A 23,468-nucleotide genomic window follows, 5' to 3' on the forward strand; every position below is an offset into this window, starting at 1 on the left:
TCTTCTTTTTTTTTTTCTCTCGGGTACAGTAGCAGTTAGATGGAGAAGAAGATGAACAAACATCAATAATCTAGATTTTTCTCCAACTTATGTTTTCAGCCGAAATTCACGTTTAGTGCCTAAAAATATAATTTCTTACAAAACAATATCTGAAAAACTCACAAATGGTCCCTGAATTATGAAATAGTATTCTCAAAAGGTCCTTTTAAATTATCCAATGGTTCCTGGATTATAACACAACATTTCAAAAAGATCTCTTCATCTTACCTTTCAGTCCTTGGTTGCCAGAAACATTTTATATCAATCCTTTTTCTATTACTCTTTAACCCAAAATCTTTTAAAAACTTTTACATTTAAGTCCTTATTCTTTTCACTTGGGGTTTCTCCACAACATTACTCTGTAGAAAAATCTTACTACAACTGTAGTAATTCCCTGAATATATTTTTCCAACAGTTATCCAAAGGTTCAGGGTATTACAATAGTGTACGCTCTACAATTCTAAAATCCCTAATCCATGTTATGCACTTAAATTAACCGCAAGAGAGAATCAGACATGCATGTTTCATGAGGACAATGATATCAAATAACACTATTGTCATTGTTTTTTTTTTTTATTTATGATTTTCACTTTTCATCAAGATTGAAGATCAGACCATAGTCTACATTTCTACAACCTTCAATCAATTTAATGAACTTAAATTTATATACACTATAAAAGCATTATGGTCTCTAATTACATTGAAGCCATTTGTTTGATGAACAAACAAACATTGAAGAACATATTATGATCTACAGTTCTACAACCCCTACTAAATTAATGTAACTTAAAATTTACAGTAAAAGAGATCAACAAATTTATATTCCATGAAGACAACAATGTCTAACAAAACACTGAAGCACTGAAAGAACAGAGAATGGTTTATAACCCTCACTCAATCTAATGAACTTAAATCTATAGCAATTGAGAAAAATCAACATTCAGACTAGATAACAGAGGATGTTTTATAATAAATCAATCAAATACTTCTCTTTATGGAGCTCAAATCAGATACACAAAAAGGATAAAGGAAAGAAAAGCAAAAACTATATATTCAATGTGTAGAGACTATAAAGAAAAGTCATCAAAATAAATAAATTAAATACCTTTTTTAATTATCATGCTGAAGAAGAAGAACAAGAACAAGAAGAAGAAGAAGAAGAAGGCAAACTCTGAGCTTTAGAAGGAGGAGAATTCAATGGACCATGGTGAGAGGGGGTTGAAAAGTAATTTTTTTTTTTTGCTTGGGAGAGCGAGCATGAAGATGTGATCGGGGAAATCCTTGAGTGCAACGACGGCGACGAGGATGGAACGTAGGTCTTCAGCGAGGGTGAAGCCAGAGGCGGCAAGCTGGTGAACGGCGTAGAGGTAGAAAGTGAGGCAACCTTTTCAGAACTTGAAATGGGCAAGCTCGCAGGGGGTCAGGGCATGGATAAGCTTTTTGTTGACATCGCCATGGGGGAGAATAAGAGGCCAGAGGTGATCAACGGCGGACTTCATACATTCAATCTTGAAGACGAAGAGAAATACCTTGGATTTGTTGGTGCCAAGACTTAGGGTTAGGTATGGCAAGCGTGGTAGGTGAAGATGGTGAAGTTGGTGGGGAGATAGGTGGTGGTGGAGGGTAAGGGGAAGGAGAAGGAGGAGGGGGCAATGATTGAATGGAAGGAGGGATGGTGAGGAGGCGGAGAAACTCGAGAGGGGCCAAAGCGGCTACCTTTGACGGAGGAGAAGAATTTGAAGTGGGGGTTCTCATTCATGTGCTTTGTCTTCGTCTTCTCCTTCTCATTGTCCTTCTTTTTCTTCTTCTTCTTCTTCTTCTTCTTCTTCTTCTTCTTCTTCTCGTCCTCGTCCACCAACAAACCCTAGTAGGGAGGAAAAAAAAGGAGTACGGGGAGATTTGGGGATTTAGGGTTAGGGTTTTGGCTAGAGGGTTGATGGGGAACTAGAGGGGTGCTATACTGAGCCAGACTTAGGGTTAGGGTATGGCAAGCGTGGTGAGCGAGGATGGTGAAGTTGGTGGGGAGATAGGTAGTTGTGGAGGGTAAGGGGAAGGAGAAGGAGGAGGGGGCAAGGATTGGATGGAAGGAGGGATGGTGAGGAGGCGAAGAAGCTCGAGAGGGGCCAAAACGGGCGGCCTTTAACGGAGGAGAAAGGTTTGAAGTAGGGGTTCTCGTTCTTGTGCTTTGTCTTTGTCTTCTCCTTCTCATTGTCCTTCTTCTTCTTCTTCTTCTTCTTCTTCTTCTTCTTCTTCTCGTCCTCGTTCGCCAACAAACCCTAGCAGGGGAAAAAAAGGCGAATGAGGAGATTTGGGGATTTAGGGTTAGGGCTTCGGCTAGAGGGTTGATGGGGAGCTAGAGGGGTGGTATACTGAGCTGCAGGAACCGAGGGACCAGTGCAAACCACTTGAGCAAGCAAATCATATCAGTGCAAAGTGGACGACCATGAACGGACGAATGATGGTCTGCTTTTACTTGTGCAAACCATAAAAAACTATGGCGAGACACATTACCGCGTGGTGTATATGGCCAGTACACTCACACGCAGATGTTCTTAAATGTTATTGTTGGCGTGTTGTCATTGGTCTGGTGACTAATTATGGCAAACAGAAACGGACTTTAACATGGACAAGCAGAGGTATTTGTGATGCTTTTTATCAAACTTATTAAAAAAAACACCCAACCAATACCAGATGACCAAATGTCCTCTTAGAAATCAATTGAAAGAGAAGATTTTTAGGGGATAACTTTAAGAGTAAGTATATATAATAATAATAATAATAATAGAAATTTTTTATATTACCCCTTAAAGTTTCGCACTTAATAAAAAAATTATAAGTATTTATATATTCTCAAAAAAAAAAAAAATTTATAACGGTTTGATTTTCAGTTTTTTTGTCAGAAACGTACCTGATGTTGACCAAAATGCTTCTGAGCTTCTTTAAATGAGAACAAATAATATTAAATATCAAAAATAAATATTAAACAAAAATGTAACATATTATATGAAAATTTATGTGGTTACACGTAAACACTCAATCTAAACGAAATATATACTTAATAAGTAGGCAGTATATTTTGTAAATGGAACAAAATTAGATTTTTATATAAAATAAACTGACGGAGTTAGCTATAGAGACTGGAGAAAAAGTAAACTGAAAATGAAAGACCGTAGAGGATATTGAAATGTCAGAGGGACTGCAAAGGATATTTGAAAAATTGTAAGGACTAATAAATAATTTTCTCTAATAATAATAATTTAAACTCAAAAACTAATAGGAAAAATTTCATAGGCATATAAACCTTCTAATTACATGAAATATTAAATGTAAAGTGTGTTTGACGAGTGAATAGCATGAATAAAATTATGTTAGATTTATGTTTTTTCAAAAATGGAATTTTGTTTTGTTAGACATGAATAAAAGAAATTTTTTAAAAAAATCATGTCAAAAAAACATATTGGATACTCCCTCCATTTCAAAATACATGTCATTTTAGGAAAAAAAATTATTCCAAAATCGTTGTCATTTTACAATATCAAGGCAATATTTATTTATTTTTTCAATTTTACCTATCTTCAATTTCCTAAGTTATATAAATGAAGAGAGTAATATTTATAGTCCCAAGAGAAATCTATGGTTTAAAGAGAGAGATGGTTTTGTAATTTGATTGTTTTTTATGTAAAGTTTAGATAATTTAATGTTATTCTTAATTCTTGTGCAACATCCTTAAACGACAAGTATTTAGAAATAGAGGGAGTAACTTATTCTAATTGGAAGTGATTTTATCCGAATTTAATGGACAAGAATTATTTGTTGAAATAACCAGTTCGAGCACTATAATTGGCCTACTTTTTTTTAGTTTAATTACATGAATAAAAATATTCAAAATATATTTTTAAAATTTTAAAATTTTAAATTTATCATATATATATATATGGTAATTACCAAAATCCCCTTGGAAGTTTCCTTAATACACACATGACCCTCCCAAATTTAGATATTCCCAAAAAGACCTTTTTTTTATAACTTACTTTCAGTAACTTTGATATAAAGGTAACTAACATTGATAGAAATGACCCTCAGTTTTTTGAACCTAAACACATAATATTAAATGAGAATGTCATATATTAAATCAAAAAAACAAATATTAAACTAAAATATAACATATTAACTGAAAACTAATTTGGTTACACGTAAACACGCAATGTTAAACAAAAACTATAATTATTAAACGGGAAGTATATGTTGTAAGATAGAATAAACTGACGAAGTGAGCTGTAGTGAAAGAAATTTTTGTTAAACAAAAACCATAATTATTAACTGACACTTTTGTTTGCCTTTAATAAATCACAATAGCAAAAAAATGATAAATAGAAGACTAAGGCCATACTGTTATCACTGCTCAATTCAAGGCGCTACTTAAGAAAATATTGGAAAAATTAAGGTTACCGCTGGCAAACTATGAATATGAAAAATATGGTCTAGATCATCAACCATGCTTTCTAGCCGAAGTCAAATTTGAAGATAGATTTGGAATTCATGAACAACATGGATTTAAAGCATATACAAATAAAAAGCTAAAAATGAAGCTTTCTTACGTGTTATATGACATCTTCAAAATGTTTATGATATTATCATTAAAGATGTGAGTGAGAGGGAACTATATGACGTTAAATATGAATTAGAATATTTAAAATATACTCATGAAATATTATCAAAAAGACTTGCTATAGTTACTAACGAGTCGTAAGAGCTGAAGACAAGGTTGAGACTGGATGAAGCAGACAATTTGAAAGTAATCAAGATTTATTTATGAATAGACTAAAAAAAAGCTAATGCAGTCCATAATTTCCTTCCTGGTTGGTCTTTTCATTTATATTAAAGTTAACTCCCAAAAATCTCTCATTCCCAGCCTTTATTTTAAGTGACATTTGCCCTTCTATAATTGATTTTTTTTAATTATTTATTTTTTTTAAAGGAAAATAAAATGAATAATTAAGCTTTTTTTTTTGTCTTTAACACTAGGCATCATCTCCGTCTTTTTAAACTATCCGCATGCCATGGGAGCACTGGAATCCATCTCCAATTTCCCATATCCTTTATATCCTCCCGAAATCCCTCGCAAGCTCTCAGTCCCAAAAGCTACTTGCTGATTTATTAATATTATTTTGAGTGACATTTGCCCTTCTTCGATAGGGTAAAAAAAAATTATATTGTTATCATTTTGAATTCATGTGATGCTATAGTGGGAGGGTTCTTCAAAATATGGTCCTCTATGTGGTTCCTAGTGTTGTCACTATCTTTAAAATCACCTGGATACATGTTGGTCATTGTTATCATTTATTAATTTGTTTTATTAATGATTTGATGTGATTGACTGAATGCACATTACTTAAGCTTAACTTTCACAATACTTACAAAATCAAATATGTTGCCATGTGAGAAAATGTAACCCAGATTGAATGCAAAACAATTTCAGTGATATCATTTTTTTGACTTTTTCACATCCTTATACAGGGAATCAAAATAAAAAATCTATCCCCTCCATTGCATATAAAATGATAACTTAACACATTAGATTATAACAAAACATTAGTTGTTGATTTAGATTCAAGAGTTTCTTAGAAAACCAAGACTTTGTCTTATGATTGCTAGATTGAGGATAACTCTCATTTGAGAGATCAGGTGAATTTTACACATACTATATATTTTTTTTATTTGACAATGTTAATAAATAATTTCTTCAATCTAAAAATATTAAATATTACATAAAATATTCATAACATTGTGATCCTTTTCATATTTAAATATTATTTTTACTTAAAATACTATCCATTTGCAATTACTTATGACATTTTGTTTATGCAATTCATTGACAGAAACTTTTGTTTGTCTTCAATAAATCACAATATTAAAAAAATGATAAATGGAAGACAAAGGCCATGTTGTTGTCACTGCTCAATTTAAAGTGATACTTAAGAAGATTTTGGAAAAATTAAGATTACCGCCAGCAAACTATGAATGTGAAAAACAAGGTTCAAATCATCAACCATGCTTTCTAGCCAAAACTATAGTCAAATTTGAAGATAGATTTGGAATTCATGAACAGCATGGATTTAAAGCATATACAAATAACGAAGCTCAAAATGAAGCTAATGTAGTCCATAATTTCGTTCCTGGATGTGGATAAAGAATCAACGTTCATATTTATTAAAATAAATTTTTATTGAATTGAATTGTTATGTGCTTTAATGTACTAATGGAAGACTAATCATGTTCAATATGTAATTAATTTGTATTTTTTAATGTATTTATATGAATGATGTTAACATCATATATATTATTATATCTCCCATTCTTTGATTGGGTTTTTTATTATATTAAAGTTAATTCCCAAAAATCTCCCATTCCTAGCCTTTATTCTAAGTGATATTTGTTCTTCTTTGATTTATTTTTTTTAACATTTCTTTATTTTTTTAAATGAAAATAAAAGGAATAATCAAGCTTTCTTCTTTGGCTTTAACCCTAGCCATCATCTTGGTTTTTTTAAACCCTCCTCATGCCATGTGAGCACTTGAATTCATCTCCAATTTCCCATATCCTTTACGTCCTCCTGAAATCCCACAAGCTCTTAGTCCCAAAACTTGCTGATTTATTAATATTATTTTGAGTGACATTTGTCCTTCTTCGATAGGGTAAAAAAAATTATGTTTTTATCATTTTGAATTCATGTGATGCTATATTGGGAGGGTTCTTCAAAAGATGGTCCTTCGTGTAGGTCAAAGTGTTGTCACTATCTTTAGAATCACCAGGGTACATTCTAGTCATTTTTAGCATTTATTAATTTGTTTTATTAATGATTTGATGTGATTGACTGAATGCACTTAAGCTTGATTTTCACAATATTTACAAAATCAGATATGTTGGCATGTGAGAATATGTAACCCAGATTAAATGCAAAGAGATTTCGGTGATATCATTATTTGAACTTTTTCACATCCTTATACAGGGAATCAAAATAAAAAATCTATCCTCTCCATTGCTTATAAAAAGATGACAGAACACATTGCATTATAACAAAGTATTAGTCATCGATTTAGATTCAAGAGTTTTACTAGAAAACAAAAACTTTGTAATAGGATTGCCAGATAAAGGATATAACCCATTTGAGAGATCAGGTGAATTTTACACATACTATATATTTTTTTATTTGACAATGTTAATAAATAATTTCTTCAATCTAAAAACATAACTTATTATAAAATATTACATAATATATATATATATATATATATATATATATATATATATATATATATCATTACGACCCTTTCATATTCAAATAATATCTATTTGCAATTCCTTATGACATTTTCTTTATGCAATTCATTAATAGAAAATTTTGTTTACCTTCAATAAATCACAATAGTAAAAAAATAAAATAAAATGGAAGGTGAAGGCCATGTTGTTATCACTGCTCAATTTAAGGTCATACTTAAAAAGATCTTGGAAAAATTATGGTTACCATTTGCAAACAATGAATGTGAAAAACATGGTCTAGATCACTAACTATGTTTTCTAGCCTTAGTTAAATTTGAAGATAAATTTAGAATTCATGAAAAGCATGGATTTAAAGCTATACAAAAAAAGAAGCTAAAAATGAAGGCAGCATACGTGTTATAAGGCATCTTCAAAATGTTTATAATATTATCATTAAAGATGTGAGTGAAAGGAAACTATATTAAGTTAAATATGAATTAGAATATTTAAAATATACTCATGAAATATTATCAGAAAAACTTGCTATAGTTACTAACGGGTTGGAAGAGCTGAAGAACAGGATGAGACTGGACAGATTTATTTATGACTTGATAAAAAAAAATAGAGCTAATGCAGTCCGTAATTCCCTTCCTAGATGTGAATAAAGAATTAATGTTCCTACTTATTAAAATAAATTTTAATTTAATTGATATGCTATGTGCTTTAATGTACTAATGGAAGGCTAATCATGTTCAATATGTAATTAAAGTGTTTTTTTTATTTTATAATGTATTTATATGTATGATGTTATTATCATATACATTATTATATCTCCCATTCCCAATCTTTATTTTGAGTGACATTTGTCCTTCTTTTATTAATTTTTTTATTATATTAAAGTTAACTCCCAAAAATCTCCCATTCCCAGCCTTTATTCTAAGTGATATTTGTTTTTCATTGTTTTAATTTTTTTTTACAGTTTTTATTTTTTTAAATGAAAATAAAGGGAATAATTAAGCTTTCTTCTTTTGCTTTAACCCTAGCCATCATCTCGGTCTTTCTAAACTCCCGCATGCCATGGGAGCACTGATATCCATCTCCAATTTCCCATATCCTTTACATCCTCCCGAAATCCCTCGCAAGCTCTCAATCCCAAAAGCTACTTGCCAATTTAGTAATATTATTTTGAGTGGCATTTGTCCTTCTTCGATTGGGTAAAAAAAAAGTATGTTCTTATCATTTTGAATTCATGTGATGCTATAGTGGGAAGGTTCTTCAAAAGATGGTCCTTCGTGTGGTTTATAGTGATGTCACTATCTTTTGAATCACCAAGATACATGTTGGTCAATGTTAGCAATTATTAATTTGTTTTATTAATGATTTGATGTGATTGACTGAATGCACATCAGTTAAGCTTGATTTTCACAATACTTACAAAATCAAATATGTTGGCGTGTGAGAATATGTAACCCATATTGAATGTAAAACAATTTCGGTGATATCATTTTTTTGACTTTTTCACATCCTTATACAGGGAACTAAAATAAAAATCTATCCCCTCCATTGCTTATAAATGACAACATAACACATTAGATTATAACAAAGTATTAGTTATTGATTTAGATTTAAGAGTTTCCTAGAAAACCAAGGCTTTGTCTTAGCATTAGTTGTGAGAATACATGACCCAGATTGAATGCAAAGCAATTTTGGTGATATCAATTTTTTTTTTAACTTTTTCAAATCTTTATACGAGGAACTGAAATAAAATATATCTATATATATATATATATATATGTCCTCTCCATTGCTTATAAAAGGATGACAGAATACATTGCATTATAATAAAGCATTAGTTGTTGATTTAGATTCAAGAGTTTTTCTAGAAAACCAAGACTTTATCTTATCCTTGCTAGTTTGAGGATATCACCCATTTGAGAGATCAGGTGAATTTTATACATATTATCCTTATTTTATTTGATAATGTTGATAACTAATTTCTTCAAACTAAAAATATAAATTATTAAAAAATGTTAAATAAAATATTCATATCATTATGATCCTTTTTGCATTTAAATATTATTTTTACTTGAAATACTATCCATTTGCAATTACTTATGGCATTTTGTTTATGCAATTAATTGACAGAAACTTTTGTTTGTCTTCAATAAATCATAACAGTAAAAACAGATAAATGGAAGATGAAAGCCATGTTGTTATCACTGCTCAATTTAAGGTGATACTTAAGAAGATCTTGGAAAATTAAGGTTACCATCAGCAAACTATGAATGTGAAAAATATGGTCCCGATCATCAACCATGTTTTCTAGCCAAAGTCAAATTTGAAGATATATTTGGAATTCATGAACAACAAGCATTTAAACCATGTGCAAATAGAGAAGCTGAAAATGAAGCTGCCTTATGTGCTAAAAGGCATCTTCAAAATGTTTATAGTATTATTATTAAAGATGTGAATGAGAGGGAACAATATGACGGTAAATATGAATTAGAAAATTTAAAATATACTATTGAAATATTATCTAAAAGACTTGCTATACTTACTAACGATTTGGAAGAGCTGAAGACCACGATGAGACTGGACGAAGGAAAACAATCTGAAAGTGATCAAAATTTATTTATGAATTGGCAAAAAAAGAGCTAATGTAGTCTGTAATTTTTTTCCTAAATGTGCATAAAAAATCAAAGTTAATACTTATTAAAATAAATTTAAATTTAATGTAAATGTAATGTGCTTTAATGTACTAATGGACGACTAATCATGTTCAATATGTAATGAAATTATTTTTTTTATTTTTTAATGTATTTATATGTATGATGCTATTATCATATATACTTAATCTTAATCCTATCCCCCAAATATCTCTATTCCTCAAGCTTTTCTTTGATGGATATTTGTCCTGCCGAGATTGGAAGAGGTTTCTTCTCTTGCTGGTTCAGGTTAGCATCCTTTTCCATGTCTCCATTATTAGTCAACGGACCAATGAGACACCGACAGCGATAGACCTTAGGAATGCGAGTGAGCATACCTGGGCGGTTTGAATTTGTTTTTGTCTTTTGCCCCTTTAACCCTAGCTCTCTCTACGCTCTCAAGGTTGTCGATGACCTCGCAAGCTCCAGCCGCACGTTCCGCTATGTTTCAAATCGAACCTTTAGACGAAAGCTGTGGCGAAGATAGAGCCTCTCAGGAGGATGAGCAACGATGGCCGAGAGAGTTGGAGAGGGTTTGCAGCGAGGGATTGGAGACAAATTTATAGAGGGTTTCCTCTTGCTTTAGGGCGCACGGGATTTGGGCTTCTCTCTCTCTCTCTCTCTCTCTCTCTCTCTCTCTCTCTCTCTCTCTCTCTTTGTGCTCTTTGATCGTAGCAGTGAAGATGATGATCTTTGCTAGGGCCAATTTTTTCTTTTACCACCACCCAAGTGCCTCCGGCTTCATCGATCTCTACACCAATAAGGACCCATCCTGTCATTTCTGCAAGTACTCCTTCTCATCGCCTCCATGGCTTCCAAAGCTTTTTTTCCCAGCTCTTGCACTAGTCTTCCTTCTTCTTTTTGTCTTTCAGGTCATCTCTCTTACTCTCTCTGTTTGGCTCTGAGGTTTATTTTTGAGTTTTTTTATGTTTGAACTTTTGATTTTCAAGTCTGTTGCTTTGAGGTTGTTGGTGGACCTGGGAAGGTAATAGATTTGTCTCTCTTATCTTTATATTAGTTTTTGTTGGATGTTTTGGGCTTATTTCACATTATGAAATACATGTATTGTTTCTTTGCTTTTCATTAATTTTTTTTAGTTTTTAAAGTTTTTTTAATTATATTCAATGTTATTGCAGATGATTTTATCCCCAAATGCTGGCAACTACAAGGTTTTCCCCATGCTTGGTTTGTTTCTCAAACTTTTTCTGAGACTTCCATTTTTTCTTATTATTATTTATCTTAAATTAATTTCCCTTTTTTTATAAAGGTATGTGAAATTACCTATTTGCCCTTTTTATCATCAGATTTCTTAGCATAGCAGCCGCCGCCGTCCGTTTTTTTCTCCGAGGGATTGTCTTTCTTGGGTTGATCTTTGGGGGAGATAAGTCCCACCTATTTCAAGTCTTCTCAAAAGACTCATTTTATGCAAGCTAAGGATTAAGGTAGGGAGGAGAATGAAGACTGAGGAGGAGATTTAATCCACTTTCTCTAAACCAAGATCTTGCATGTCTTCATTCTGACATTGTTGAACATGTATGCATGTTTTCATCCATGTTCATGAGAATATATATTGATTGTCTTCTTCTTCTTCTTCTTCTTCTTCTTCTTCTTTGTTTTCTATGTTTTGATTTATATATGCCTGGTCTTTCTTATAACTTTGCTTGAGAATAAGTTGCTTATGTTTTGTATTCTCATGAGTTCAATAATGTTTAACTGATATCTTGAAAAATAGTAACACTAAAAGAGTTTATTGGAAGCTAAAAGTCAGAAAAAAAAAAGAAAAAGAAAAAAAGGGGAACTCCTTCAACTTAATGGATTTCTTCACTTTCTTGGAATTTATTGTTATAACACAAGCCTTTTTCTGAATGCAGACTGAGGAAACAACATCAAATGATGATGTTGTAAAACATAAAAGAGCAGGTTAAGGGAGATGCAGAGGATGAAGAAGGAGAAAATTCAGTCTATATTGGACACCCAAAATGCTTCCATTGATGCTAACATGGTTTGTTAATCCACTACATTTGATGTCTTTAGAAATTTGTTACTTTTGATTTTTCATATGGTCTAAGTTTCATTTTCTTGGAATGTTTATCTATTGGTTTTGTATTGTATCCTTTTGTAGAAAGTAATTTCTATACTAAGTTTCTCTTCCCAGATTATTGAAGAAAAAGAACATGTGTTTGGTTATAACATGTCTATATGGTATTCTACTCTTTCTGAACTATAGTTATTATTTTATGGCATGTGCTTGATTATTGAATGCTTTCTCTTTTTTTAAAAAAAAAAAAATATTTTTCTCACTTTTCTTCTGTATAATATTGGTGCTTCTTATCCTACCTTCCTCTTTGTAATGCTCTTGAAATATGTTTGATTTGAATATGTTTGATTTGAAGATGTTCTTGGGAAAAAAAAAATGGTGTATATATGTGCCAATCTATATACTACATATATGTAGTTCTCCATTCTTCACTTCAAAGTCACAGAGTTAAACACCCAAGCATGGGTTCCTTAGCTTCTGCCACTGATCATATTGCAATTATTGGGATTGGGTTTTTTTTTTCCCAATTGAATTGTTGTTTGCAGGTCCCCACTTTTGAATTAATATACACCATTCCATGTGTTGTTACAGTCATAGGGCATGAGTCACAAAAGAAATTTAAGATTTGATGTGATCCTGACAGCTTTACCAACATCACTAATGGAAGCATTAGCCACAATTGTTGACTCTTTCCACTGCAACTATAAAATTATGTATAAAATGAAAGTTTCTGTAAATAAGTAAAACTACTATCTATTGAATATATATTGTCTGCAAAATTTAATTTTATAAAGAAAATAAGTAAACCACAAATCCATCTTTTCCTAAAGAAATACTTGGTCATAAAAATTAGCCACTTTTAATTTTTAATGCCACACTACCTCTAATAAAATTTGCACAACCACCATTCATACCTTTTATATTATGTATAATCAAAGAAATCTTGATCTAAAATTTAAAATTCTTAAACATTCTACATTAAATAAAAATATGAATATATATATATATAGTTATATTTATGTTAGACAGACATATTAGTTCAATTCTTGCAGCAAAGAAGATAAAAACCAAGAAGAAAGCTTACGATTTTATTTTATTTTATTTTATTTATTTTATTTATTTTGCCAAAGTATCTAAATGAAGTCATTTTCATCCTTCAATAAAAATATAATATATTCCAGTAATATATTTCCCAGGCTTTCACATTTTAAAAATATTTTTCACATACTGAAATTAATTTTAAAAAAATTACATTACCAATGGTTTGTTTTACAAAATTTATACTATATTCAACACGAAGTGTTAGCCTGGATCTTTAAACTTGTATACATTATTATATCTCCATTCCCAACTTTTATTTTGAGTGACATTTATCCTTCTTTGATTGGTTAATTTATTATATTAAAGTTAACTTCCAAAAATCTCTCATTCCCAACCTTTATTTTAAGTGATATTTGTCCTTCTTTGATTGTTTTTTTTATTTACATTTTTATTTTTTTAAAAGAAAAATAAAATGAATAATTAAGCTTTCTTCTTCGGCTTTAACCCGAGCTGTCATCTTCGTCTTTTTAAACCCTCCACATGCCATCGGAGCACTGGAATCCATCTCCCATTGCCAGATCCTTCATGTCTCAACATCCCTCGCACGCTCTTAGTCCCAAAAGCTACTTGCCAATTTATTAATAAGTATAAAATAACATACAAAACAAATAATTTTATTTTATTATTGTGTACAATTAAATATAGCATTAAATTGAGTATAAATCAAATGAGAGAATAAAAGACTAATGAATTAGGGAAAGAAACATACATAAATAGTTTCAAAATGTCGTACAACTTTGCTTTTCTGACATATGAAAATAGTGCAGCAATCAAAACCCAAAATACTAAGTTAATTACAAATAGCCCCTCCCTTGAGTGAGATACAAGATTTTCATAAACCGGACAGGACCGGTTGATTAAACCGGGTTCAACCAATACCGAGCTTATAGCCGGTCATGTTCACCCTAGAAACCCGGATTTTGAAAAACTGCAGTTGAGCCGGTGACCCGACCGGTTGGACCGGTAAACCAATGATCTTGCCTGGTCATCAACTTGGGTTTGCAATTTTTAAAAAAAAAAAATCCAACTTTATAATAATAGATTTGCAATTTTTTCATGTTTATGTTTTGATTTGTGGAGATTTGAACAAATTCATGTTTATGTTATTTAGTGTACTTGAACATCTAACATAATTACTTAAAACTTTAAAAATGAGGTTTTTATTTTTTATTATTAAATATTTGAATTTTTTTAATTATCTATAATTAAAATATAATTTATTTTTTAATAAAGTTATTGAACTCAGTTCAACCCATTTGAACCTCTCGACCCCTAACCCCTAACCTTTTTCAGTTCAAAATCTGATCCGGTTCTAAAAACCTTTGTGAGATACAAACATAAAAGAAAAAAAAAATTATGGTGTAATTTTTCATATAAAAATAAATATTATAAAGTATGTAGCTTTTAAATTTTTATTCCAACTTATTATTATACAGTCTATATAACTGTATAATACAAATTATTAACAAATTAGATGTTCTTTTACGATTTATTTATTAAAAAATATTTCGTTTATTTATAAATATAAAAATTATTAGTAAAAATAAAATAAAATATTTTCAATACATTTGGCCGCGAGTCTCTACACTAGTTATTTTAAATGCACATCCTCCAGCTCCTTCAATTTCGCCAAAAAAAAAAACCCTTTCAAATCTATTAAAAACTTAAAAACATTTTCTAAATTTTTACTTTTAAATTTAAATTCAATTAAAATTACAAAACTACCCCTATTTTATTACCTTAACCCAACATCCGCAGTTAAGAGAAAAAACTTCAAAAAAACCTAAAACTAAAATACAAATGAAAAAAATTGGGAAAAAAAACTATATATGATCACACCCACCAACCAACTAGCCACAAAGCCAGAATAAATAAGGCTGGAATTGGATCCAGTGTAGCATTTAATAAATGTGTAACAAAATGGGATACAGTTTGACTCCAATGTAGATGTAACTACTATGGGAAAGTTAATGGTTATAACAAAACTCCTGTGGCCAAAGATAACTAGCTAACTTTTCTCTGGTATTTGGATTTTCTAGTGCATGATCTTTATCATGATCCTCCAGCTGCCGCCGCACCCTTGTCATATTCACCCTGCTCTTCTTTTGCAAATTCCTCGATGAGCATGCGTTGCCTCTGCGTCAAGTTCCTGCATGATGAAGGAATAGATGAAATGCACCAAAATCTGCAAGCTGAATTCTCAGCCAATTCCAGTTGATAGAATTTATTGTACTAGCTAATAATTACTTACACTGGAATATGGACATTAAAATGAACATATTGGTCACCGTAGAATGCAGAACTTCTTGTCTTTATTCCTGGATCAATCAAAATATTCAATTACAGGTCACCGCACAGTTTTATTGTTGTCATAACAAAGTTTTGCTTGGTCTTGTATGCTTACCTTTTCCTTTCAAAACGACCTTTTGACCAGGTTGAGTACCAGGCCGAACCTATAAACAATAAGTCAAGATTAGTGTCCTTTGATGGTTGGTAGATATCAACAATGGGGAACATTCATTTTTAATTTTAATGAAACTAATGTGGACCGACCTTCAAGACAACATCGCCAGTGAGAGTTGGAACTTGAATGGTGCCTCCCAAGACTGCCTGCTCAAAAACCAAACAATTTTAACATGAACCTTTCCATGCTATAGCCAACATTGTAGTACAATGCTTGTATTAGCAAGCACCGACAGACTAAGTAGAATTGTTTTCTTATTTTCTGGAACACATCCGTACCTGACTAACATTAAGGACAGCATCTACATGTATATCAGCTTTCTCCCGCCGGAAAACAGGGTCTTCCCTGACCTATGAAGATATTATGTGATTTAGCACACACATGGCTAACTTACAAATATCAATATAGAACAATAGTAGAATGGACAAAAACCTTGATGGTAACATATAGATCACCCGGTTGATTACCATCGGGGTCTGCTGCACCGTTTCTATAAATTTTTATAGTTTCATTATCATCCACACCTGAACAGACAACAGAAACAAGAGCAAATGCCACCACACAATACAAAAGCATGATAAGAAACAAGCTTTCAATGATCCTCTATCTGCACAGGATATGATCACATACACATATTGTTTATCATGAAAACAATAATTTCTCATCAAAAGCACTTAAAAAACCAGGCAGATTATGAGGATGTGTTGCTAAAAGGTGCTGATTTCAAAAATAGACCAATACCCACTTTATTTAATTTTACCACAGAAAAAGCGGTTCCAAGATAACTTTTTTCACAGGTTAATATTGAATACAGAGTTTACCTATAACTATTTGCACGATTAATTCATTTGAGGATGTAGAAACATTACCTTAAGATGATTAACTATACAACATTAACCACCAAAATACTACCTCAAGAAAAGCAATGAAGTCAAAACAAAATTCAATTACCAGGAACAATATCCAACTTGATAGATTTCATTCCTCTGACAACTCTCTTTCCCTTGCATGATATGCAGAGGTGCTATACACAAAATTACACCCAGTTAGCAATACCAGACATTACAAAAGGACACAAACATAAAGATAAACATCAGGCCTAGTGATAACATAAACATGAGCATGTAGGGAGAAACCAAAGAGCAACTACATTAGGGTATTGAAGTTACAATACAAAGTCATTTCCCATCACACCCACAATACTGTGGACAATGATAACTTACTTTCGTTGCTTACATATAACTACTTAAAACTCTGGTAAAAGAAAATATCACAAATTGTTAATAAATGTATATTATAATCATATGCTGAAAATTTTATTCACAGAATGAAGATAGAGTTGGATGTGTTTTCCCACCAAGAATATTTCACCCAGACAGTGTGCCCATAAATACCACGAACTTGGCAAATGAATTCTCCAGAAAAAGTCTGCTAGAATTTATAAATGTCTATAACAAATCAATGGATGATTATTCAAGCATCAAGCAAGCACATTTCCTGATCATAATTTTAATAATACTAGCAAAGTTACATCTTCAACATGCATAGGACTCTTGAAAATGTTCTAATGCTACACGTAACGGATATTTTATCATCACCTAGCATACAAACAATTGGTTTCAAAGAATAGCTGAGCTTCACAAGCATCAGCTTCAAGTTTTTAACCGTTTTTAACCAAGTTGAACCAGTTCAAAAGTTCTCAGTATTCAAGGGGTGCGTGTAAAATTCAAAATTTGAGATAACAATTATGTTAGCTTCTCAATAGTTCTACGAAAAAAAATGAAATGATTTACTTGAAGACATATATGGCATTATAGCATGTATCACATCTCAACCAAACTCATCCTTCATATATGGTGAGAGATCCACATGGAGATGCAATGAGATACTTTAGATTCTGTATCTTGTTAAGTACCTTCACAGCTTTTCCAGATCCACCACATTGTGTACAGGTTGTTTGCAACCTAAAGGGTCCATTTTGCATGAAAATCTGCCAGATTATAATAAAAAAGGAGAAATTAATTTGTCTAAATAAAACATAATTTAGTTTTATAGAAAATTAAATAGTGAATGCAGCTCCATCAGTATCTAACCATTCCTGAACCTCTGCAAGACCTACATGTTTCAGGTTTTGATCCGGGAGGGACACCAGTTCCATCTGCAAAAGAAAGGGACCAAAGAATGTCAACTGGGCAATATAAAATACAAGCCTACTTTATGAAAGGATATGTATCATACCACAAGCACCACAGGGTACATCAGTTTGAAAATTCACTTCTTTGGTGCAACCTCGGACTGCTTCCATGAATGATATTTCAAGTGAAACCTGCCAACAACATGAATTAGATGAAGATCATAACATCAGCAAGTAAGATAAGGAAGGAAACCAGGCTATCCTTAGTCAAGGAAAATAGAGAAAAACCTTGACATCTTGTCCTCCAAATCCTCTGTCTCGGAAAATGTTCTTGAAGAACTGTCAAATTACATGACACATCAGAAAATTAGAACTAATTAATCAAATGGTATAAAAGCAGAATACAAAGACTTCAAAATTTTTATAAAATAAGTGTAGCATTTCACATAGATAGAGTGACAAGTGACAAAAATTAGAGATCTAAGTTTTTCATCTTCCGCAAAATGCAAGCAACAAAACCTATGAAACACGGACACTCCGGGGAGCTTGGCGTACCCGTATCGTACCCGTATTGGACACACGGATACCCGGACACACCGTGGATATCGCCAAACACTCATATGCTTTGTAAATGATTTTTTTAAATTACTCATGAATATTTCCTAATTACTTCCCCATACACAAGATCACCAAATTAATCTTTAATTAAATATATGACATATATTACATGAAAACTATATAGATTTATATTTATAATAAATATTTTACATAAATATATAATATTTTTTTATAGCTATGTCATGCCGTAGCCGTGCACTTAATTTTAGAAATTTCTGTGTTATCGTGTCTGTGTCCTGTCATATCGTGTCACGATGTACGTGTCCATGCTTCTTAGAACATAACCATGATAATTGGCTCGGTCCATAAGCTCCTAGCCTTGAATGCCAGGGCCACAAACAAATTTTTAAGAATAATTTGCAGATAGTGGGACTGAAATTTTAAATAGCTTCAGATGATGCGTTTCTAAATAACCTTTATTAATTGTTATGAATATTTACAAATAGAATTCAAGTCTCAACAATTTAGGCTTGAGAACATCAACAAAAAGCTAAGTTCTCCACTTCAATGTTCAGGTCATAAGTTTTCTCTATGATGTTAATTATTTGTTTAAGCAGGAAGATTATCACTCTTTAAGTATTATAGGGAATTTTTGCTTTCATATCAAGGATACATCATCAAACCCATATTTAGCCACCCTCAAGATCGAGAATTCTTGAATTAGTTAAAAACATAAAATAGCTAGAACCAATACACGAAGATCAAAGATAAAAGATGAATTCTATAAGCAAACTAGGAGATAAGAAATTGTTTTATAATCATAAAAATTGTTAACATAGAAAAGAGGTGGTCAATATTAACCAAAACAGTAAAACATCTTAGAAGAAGATGCATACATCATTCATCCCTCCACCACCAGTAAAAAAATCTTCAAATGGATTGCCAAATCCACCACCACCACCACCACCAAATGGACCACCACCAGGGCCACCCCCTGAAGCAGCTTGTTCGAAAGCATCATGTCCAACCTATCAGATCACCCACAGTAAGGAAGGACAAGCACTTATATATGCATCAAGCAACATATACATATGTATATATATATATATATATAAACATGAATGATTGCCAAACATATATTGAAAACATTAACTTGAGGGAAAAAATGAAGATTAGAGCTAATACCTAAAAACATATTAAACTGTGTTCACATAGCCAAAAGGACAATAACAAGAAATTCATTCATAACCGCTTTTCAAACCATGTTATTAACATTTGTAAGCATCATGTTCAACCTATCAGATCACCCACAGTAAGGAAGGACAAGCACTTATATATGCATCAAGCAACATATATGTATATATATATAGACATGAATGATTGCCAAACATATATTGAAAACATTAGCTTGAGGGGAAAATTGAAGATTAGAGCTAATACCCAAAAACATATTAAATTGTGTTCACATAGCCAAAAGGACACTAACAACAAATTCATTCATAACCGTTTTTCACCCATGTTATTGACATTTGTAAGGAACTAATCATGCGTACTTCAGTCTTAACAAGTAATAAACATCCCTATTCCTTGATGATCATGACAAAAGATTTCAACCACCAACTATATTACAACACAACATAAACCTCATAAATTAAATACTAATAGTTAAAGAATAAAATATGCATAAACACAGTACCTGATCATAAAGTGAACGTTTTTCCTCATCCTTTAGAACCTGAAAGAAGAACATGCCAACATATTCTTAACATGCAAACACAAGGTTTTCCTAAAAAATGAATGCAGCAAGTCACATCTTTATCCTAAACATTTATTTACCTCATAAGCACGCTGAACTTCCTGAAACTTTTTCTCAGCCTCGGCATCATCTTTATTTGTATCAGGATGGAGCTTTTTGGCAAGCTGGACAAAAATATTAACAATAATAAAACCCAAGATGCAAAAGAATATTTCTCATTTCAAGCACCAATCACTAATCTTCTGTTGGATAATTTGTGGATAAGCATTATCAATTATTTTTAATTATACTAGGATTATTAGTGTAATATTAATTATGGATATTAATTTAAAATATAACACATACCTAATTCAACTAGTGTCCTAATTCGACTATGGCTATATTTTGGGTCCTAATTATAATAGGGCATTATGGATTAGACTATCTATATATACAGCCATTGAGAGATCCGTGCGCTCTACTATCTATTCGCACATCTCTTCAGACCCCCCATAAATGGAGAGTTTTGTTTCTGGCGAGATTGAAAGAGAGCAGTTAGTTCTCTATTCAGAAATGTGAATATAAAACTTCGCTGGAAGGTATGCCACTTCATATAAATTTATGTTATTCATATCTAAGATCATGCTATAATATGTGTCTATCTTTATGATACTTGGAAATATTGTTTAATAATTTCATCACCATCAACTAAAGAAAGTTAAAATCCATAAGGCCGATAACAAAGTACAATCTCAACCATAAAATAAGACCGGTTGAAATATGCAATTTCAAGCCAATATTACATGATAGATTCATCAAATTCAAACCATGGACAATAAGAACCATGCAAAACTTACCCCATAATAAGCTTTCTTTATTTCAGAGGCCGAAGCATTCTTGCTGATTCCCAGCACATCATAGTAATCTCTAGCATGCATTGAACGTGTTCCTACATATCAAAATCAAAATTTGAAAACCTACACTCCCAACTGGTTTACTTCATTGCTTAATCTAAGGCATCCTTAAAAATCCAAGCTTTCAAACTTGTGTGAATTCAGAAAGCCCCTACCGTGAAAAAACCTGCTAGGGCAGCAGTTTCCATGAAAAGCCCCATCCAAATTTCTCCTTCTCGCTACACAGATTGTAAACACCCACATGAAAATTTTCAAAAAGAAAAACACAAAGAGAACAATGGCTCTCCAACAAATTGGAGTTCTAGTCCACACACCTGAATCTGAATTCCGTTCACCGAAAACTGATGAAGAACTACAAATCCCAGATACGAACCGGCGCGAAGAGTCCTCGAACTGCGGCAAAGAATAGACAAAAGCTAACAACTCTAAGATCCAACTGAACCAAAGGAGAAGAGTTGATGAAGAATCCAAAGGCCAGAGGACTCACCGAAGTGATGGGAGATTCCTGGACAAGCTTTGATCCAAGGGACCTCCGGGCGAGCCAGTAGACAAGGCGGGCGCTCCCGGACCGCATCGTGAAGGAATGGCACAACAGAGAGACGCGGGCCGTGAAACTACAAGACGATTTCCAGAGAAATCACCATTAAAGGTCGAGGAGAGAGATCGAGCTCGGCGCGGAGGCGATGGCGAGGAGAAACCGTGGAGAGCAATGCGAGAGGATGCGGGAAAATGCTCTGTGGGGGCAATTAGGGCATGCTTCCCTAAGTTTATGGGGGGGGCAGTTTGGGAATTTGGATTGTACCACGTGGGCTATTCTTCGAGCGTGTGAAGCTTCTGGACTTCTCCTTTGCCAATAAATTTGTGAAAGTATAAATAAAATATGTTGAAACCATAAACACTAGTGTAAAAGGCCCGTGCCACGCTACGGCCTTCAATTTATAAAAAAATTTGTTTTAAAAATAATATACATTATATTATATATATGTAAAGTCTCTTTAATAATAATAAAATTAAGAAAAAACATAAATATAATTTATTACTTCATTTGGTTTCTTCTAAAAGATATAAAAATCAGCCCCTAATTTCCTTTTCTTTAGTAATATATATACTTATATACATACTATTTCTATTCAAATATATTTTTATGAATTATAGGGTTTGATTGAATAAAAAATTCTTCTAAATCAGATTTAGAAGGAAACCTTTTAAATACAAAATATTAAGAATCTAAATCATTGAATTTTGTGTAATATTTCAATAATTCAATTGTATTAACCAATTGCTTAGTTTGATTTAGGATTTATTTAATGATCAAATTAAACACCCTTTAAAATCAATGAGTGAAAAGTAAATATCATAGACCGTATATTCTCATCAGCAAAGAATTTAGAAGGGGAGATATTTTAGCATTCAATCAAGAATTGCATCTCATTATGAGTATGAAACGTTTGGTTTCCTTCACATTCAATAACTTGTTTCTAAACATATGTCCTAGCTCCCAAACTCGATTGAATTATACTTGAATTCATTCAATTTTTCTCCGTAATCTAGTTGATCGGCAATTTCTTTACAATTACTCAGTTAGTTTTCATAATTGCCGTTGATTTGTGCCCATTTCTTCATTTTGTTTTGAATTGTTATTGCTATAACAAATTATATAATTTTACATATATGTCTAATGAATGCCATTTCTAAGGATGCATCTTCAAGTGACAATTATGAATTACAATGATTTTTAGTGAAATGAAGTTTTGTGGTTTCAATTGAAAACCTCATTGGTTTTTTTTGTATTGCATTCTACAGGAAGTTAAGAATTTGGGGGTTTGTTTAAAAATTCTTTGTTCATGAATGTTGGTGTTCGACATTTTATCACTGGTAATTAATTTAGGGTTCTAGTTCTGCTAGATTTCTCCCATGTTTAAACTAGTTTAAATAATTCTTTTTTTTATCTTGATCTTGGCTTCCTTGGTGTTTCATTTATGTTTATGAGCAGAAATGTTGTAAATATACCAGTTGAGTGATTAACTGGAGAATTTAGACTGGAGAAGTGAAGGAGTTTGCTTGGGTTTATAGTGAGCTCAGTTTTTCACATTTCATATTATAAGTGGCTGACCATAATTCAATTTGGGCCCTTTCGTAGCTTCAACACCAAGTTTGCCAAATTTGCGATGTTTGCCGATGCAGTTTAGGCTATTTGTTAGTTCGTTGCGATTTGTTGTTTAGTTGGGGTGATCAGTAGAGTGCGCTATTGGGTTTTAAGTAATGAAGAGCAAATTTATGGAGAAATTATGAATGATAATGAAATGTTTCTCTCATCAACCTGAGATTCACTATCAACCCTAGATCATTCCATTATCGGTGAGGTCGGTAAAAATGTTGAAAAGCCAAAGTGATTAAGATCTTATGTGAAAAATAGGTTCATGATAAAAGTACAACTAAGATAATGGGCATACTTGATCATAAACGATGTTAAAGAGCCATGATTGTCTTATTCCTGATGTCTTCTTTATGTGAAGTTGA

At 32.1% G+C, this 23,468-nt stretch overlaps 1 protein-coding gene and 1 pseudogene across 1 annotated transcript; both read right to left on the reverse strand.

The window, feature by feature from the left end:
- Positions 1 to 1,217: 1,217 nt before the first annotated feature.
- Positions 1,218 to 10,783, reverse strand: LOC120271555 (annotated as a pseudogene).
- Positions 10,784 to 15,001: 4,218 nt separating this feature from the next.
- On the reverse strand, positions 15,002 to 21,682 carry LOC120272375 (chaperone protein dnaJ GFA2, mitochondrial). The gene is made up of 18 exons (XM_039279198.1): positions 21,436 to 21,682; positions 21,263 to 21,341; positions 21,104 to 21,166; positions 20,892 to 20,983; positions 20,136 to 20,219; positions 19,996 to 20,034; positions 19,196 to 19,327; positions 18,030 to 18,080; positions 17,846 to 17,933; positions 17,701 to 17,765; positions 17,523 to 17,597; positions 16,559 to 16,631; positions 16,040 to 16,131; positions 15,886 to 15,957; positions 15,697 to 15,753; positions 15,548 to 15,596; positions 15,395 to 15,461; positions 15,002 to 15,292 (listed from the first exon to the last, which is right to left on the reverse strand). Exons 1-18 carry the CDS (start codon positions 21,520 to 21,522, stop codon positions 15,196 to 15,198), a joined length of 1,362 nt encoding a protein of 453 aa, XP_039135132.1. The 5' UTR covers positions 21,523 to 21,682; the 3' UTR covers positions 15,002 to 15,195.
- Positions 21,683 to 23,468: the final 1,786 nt, after the last annotated feature.

Source organism: Dioscorea cayenensis, chromosome 11 (assembly GCF_009730915.1).
Source record: "Dioscorea cayenensis subsp. rotundata cultivar TDr96_F1 chromosome 11, TDr96_F1_v2_PseudoChromosome.rev07_lg8_w22 25.fasta, whole genome shotgun sequence".
In the NCBI taxonomy this organism is placed as follows: Eukaryota; Viridiplantae; Streptophyta; class Magnoliopsida; order Dioscoreales; family Dioscoreaceae; genus Dioscorea; species Dioscorea cayenensis.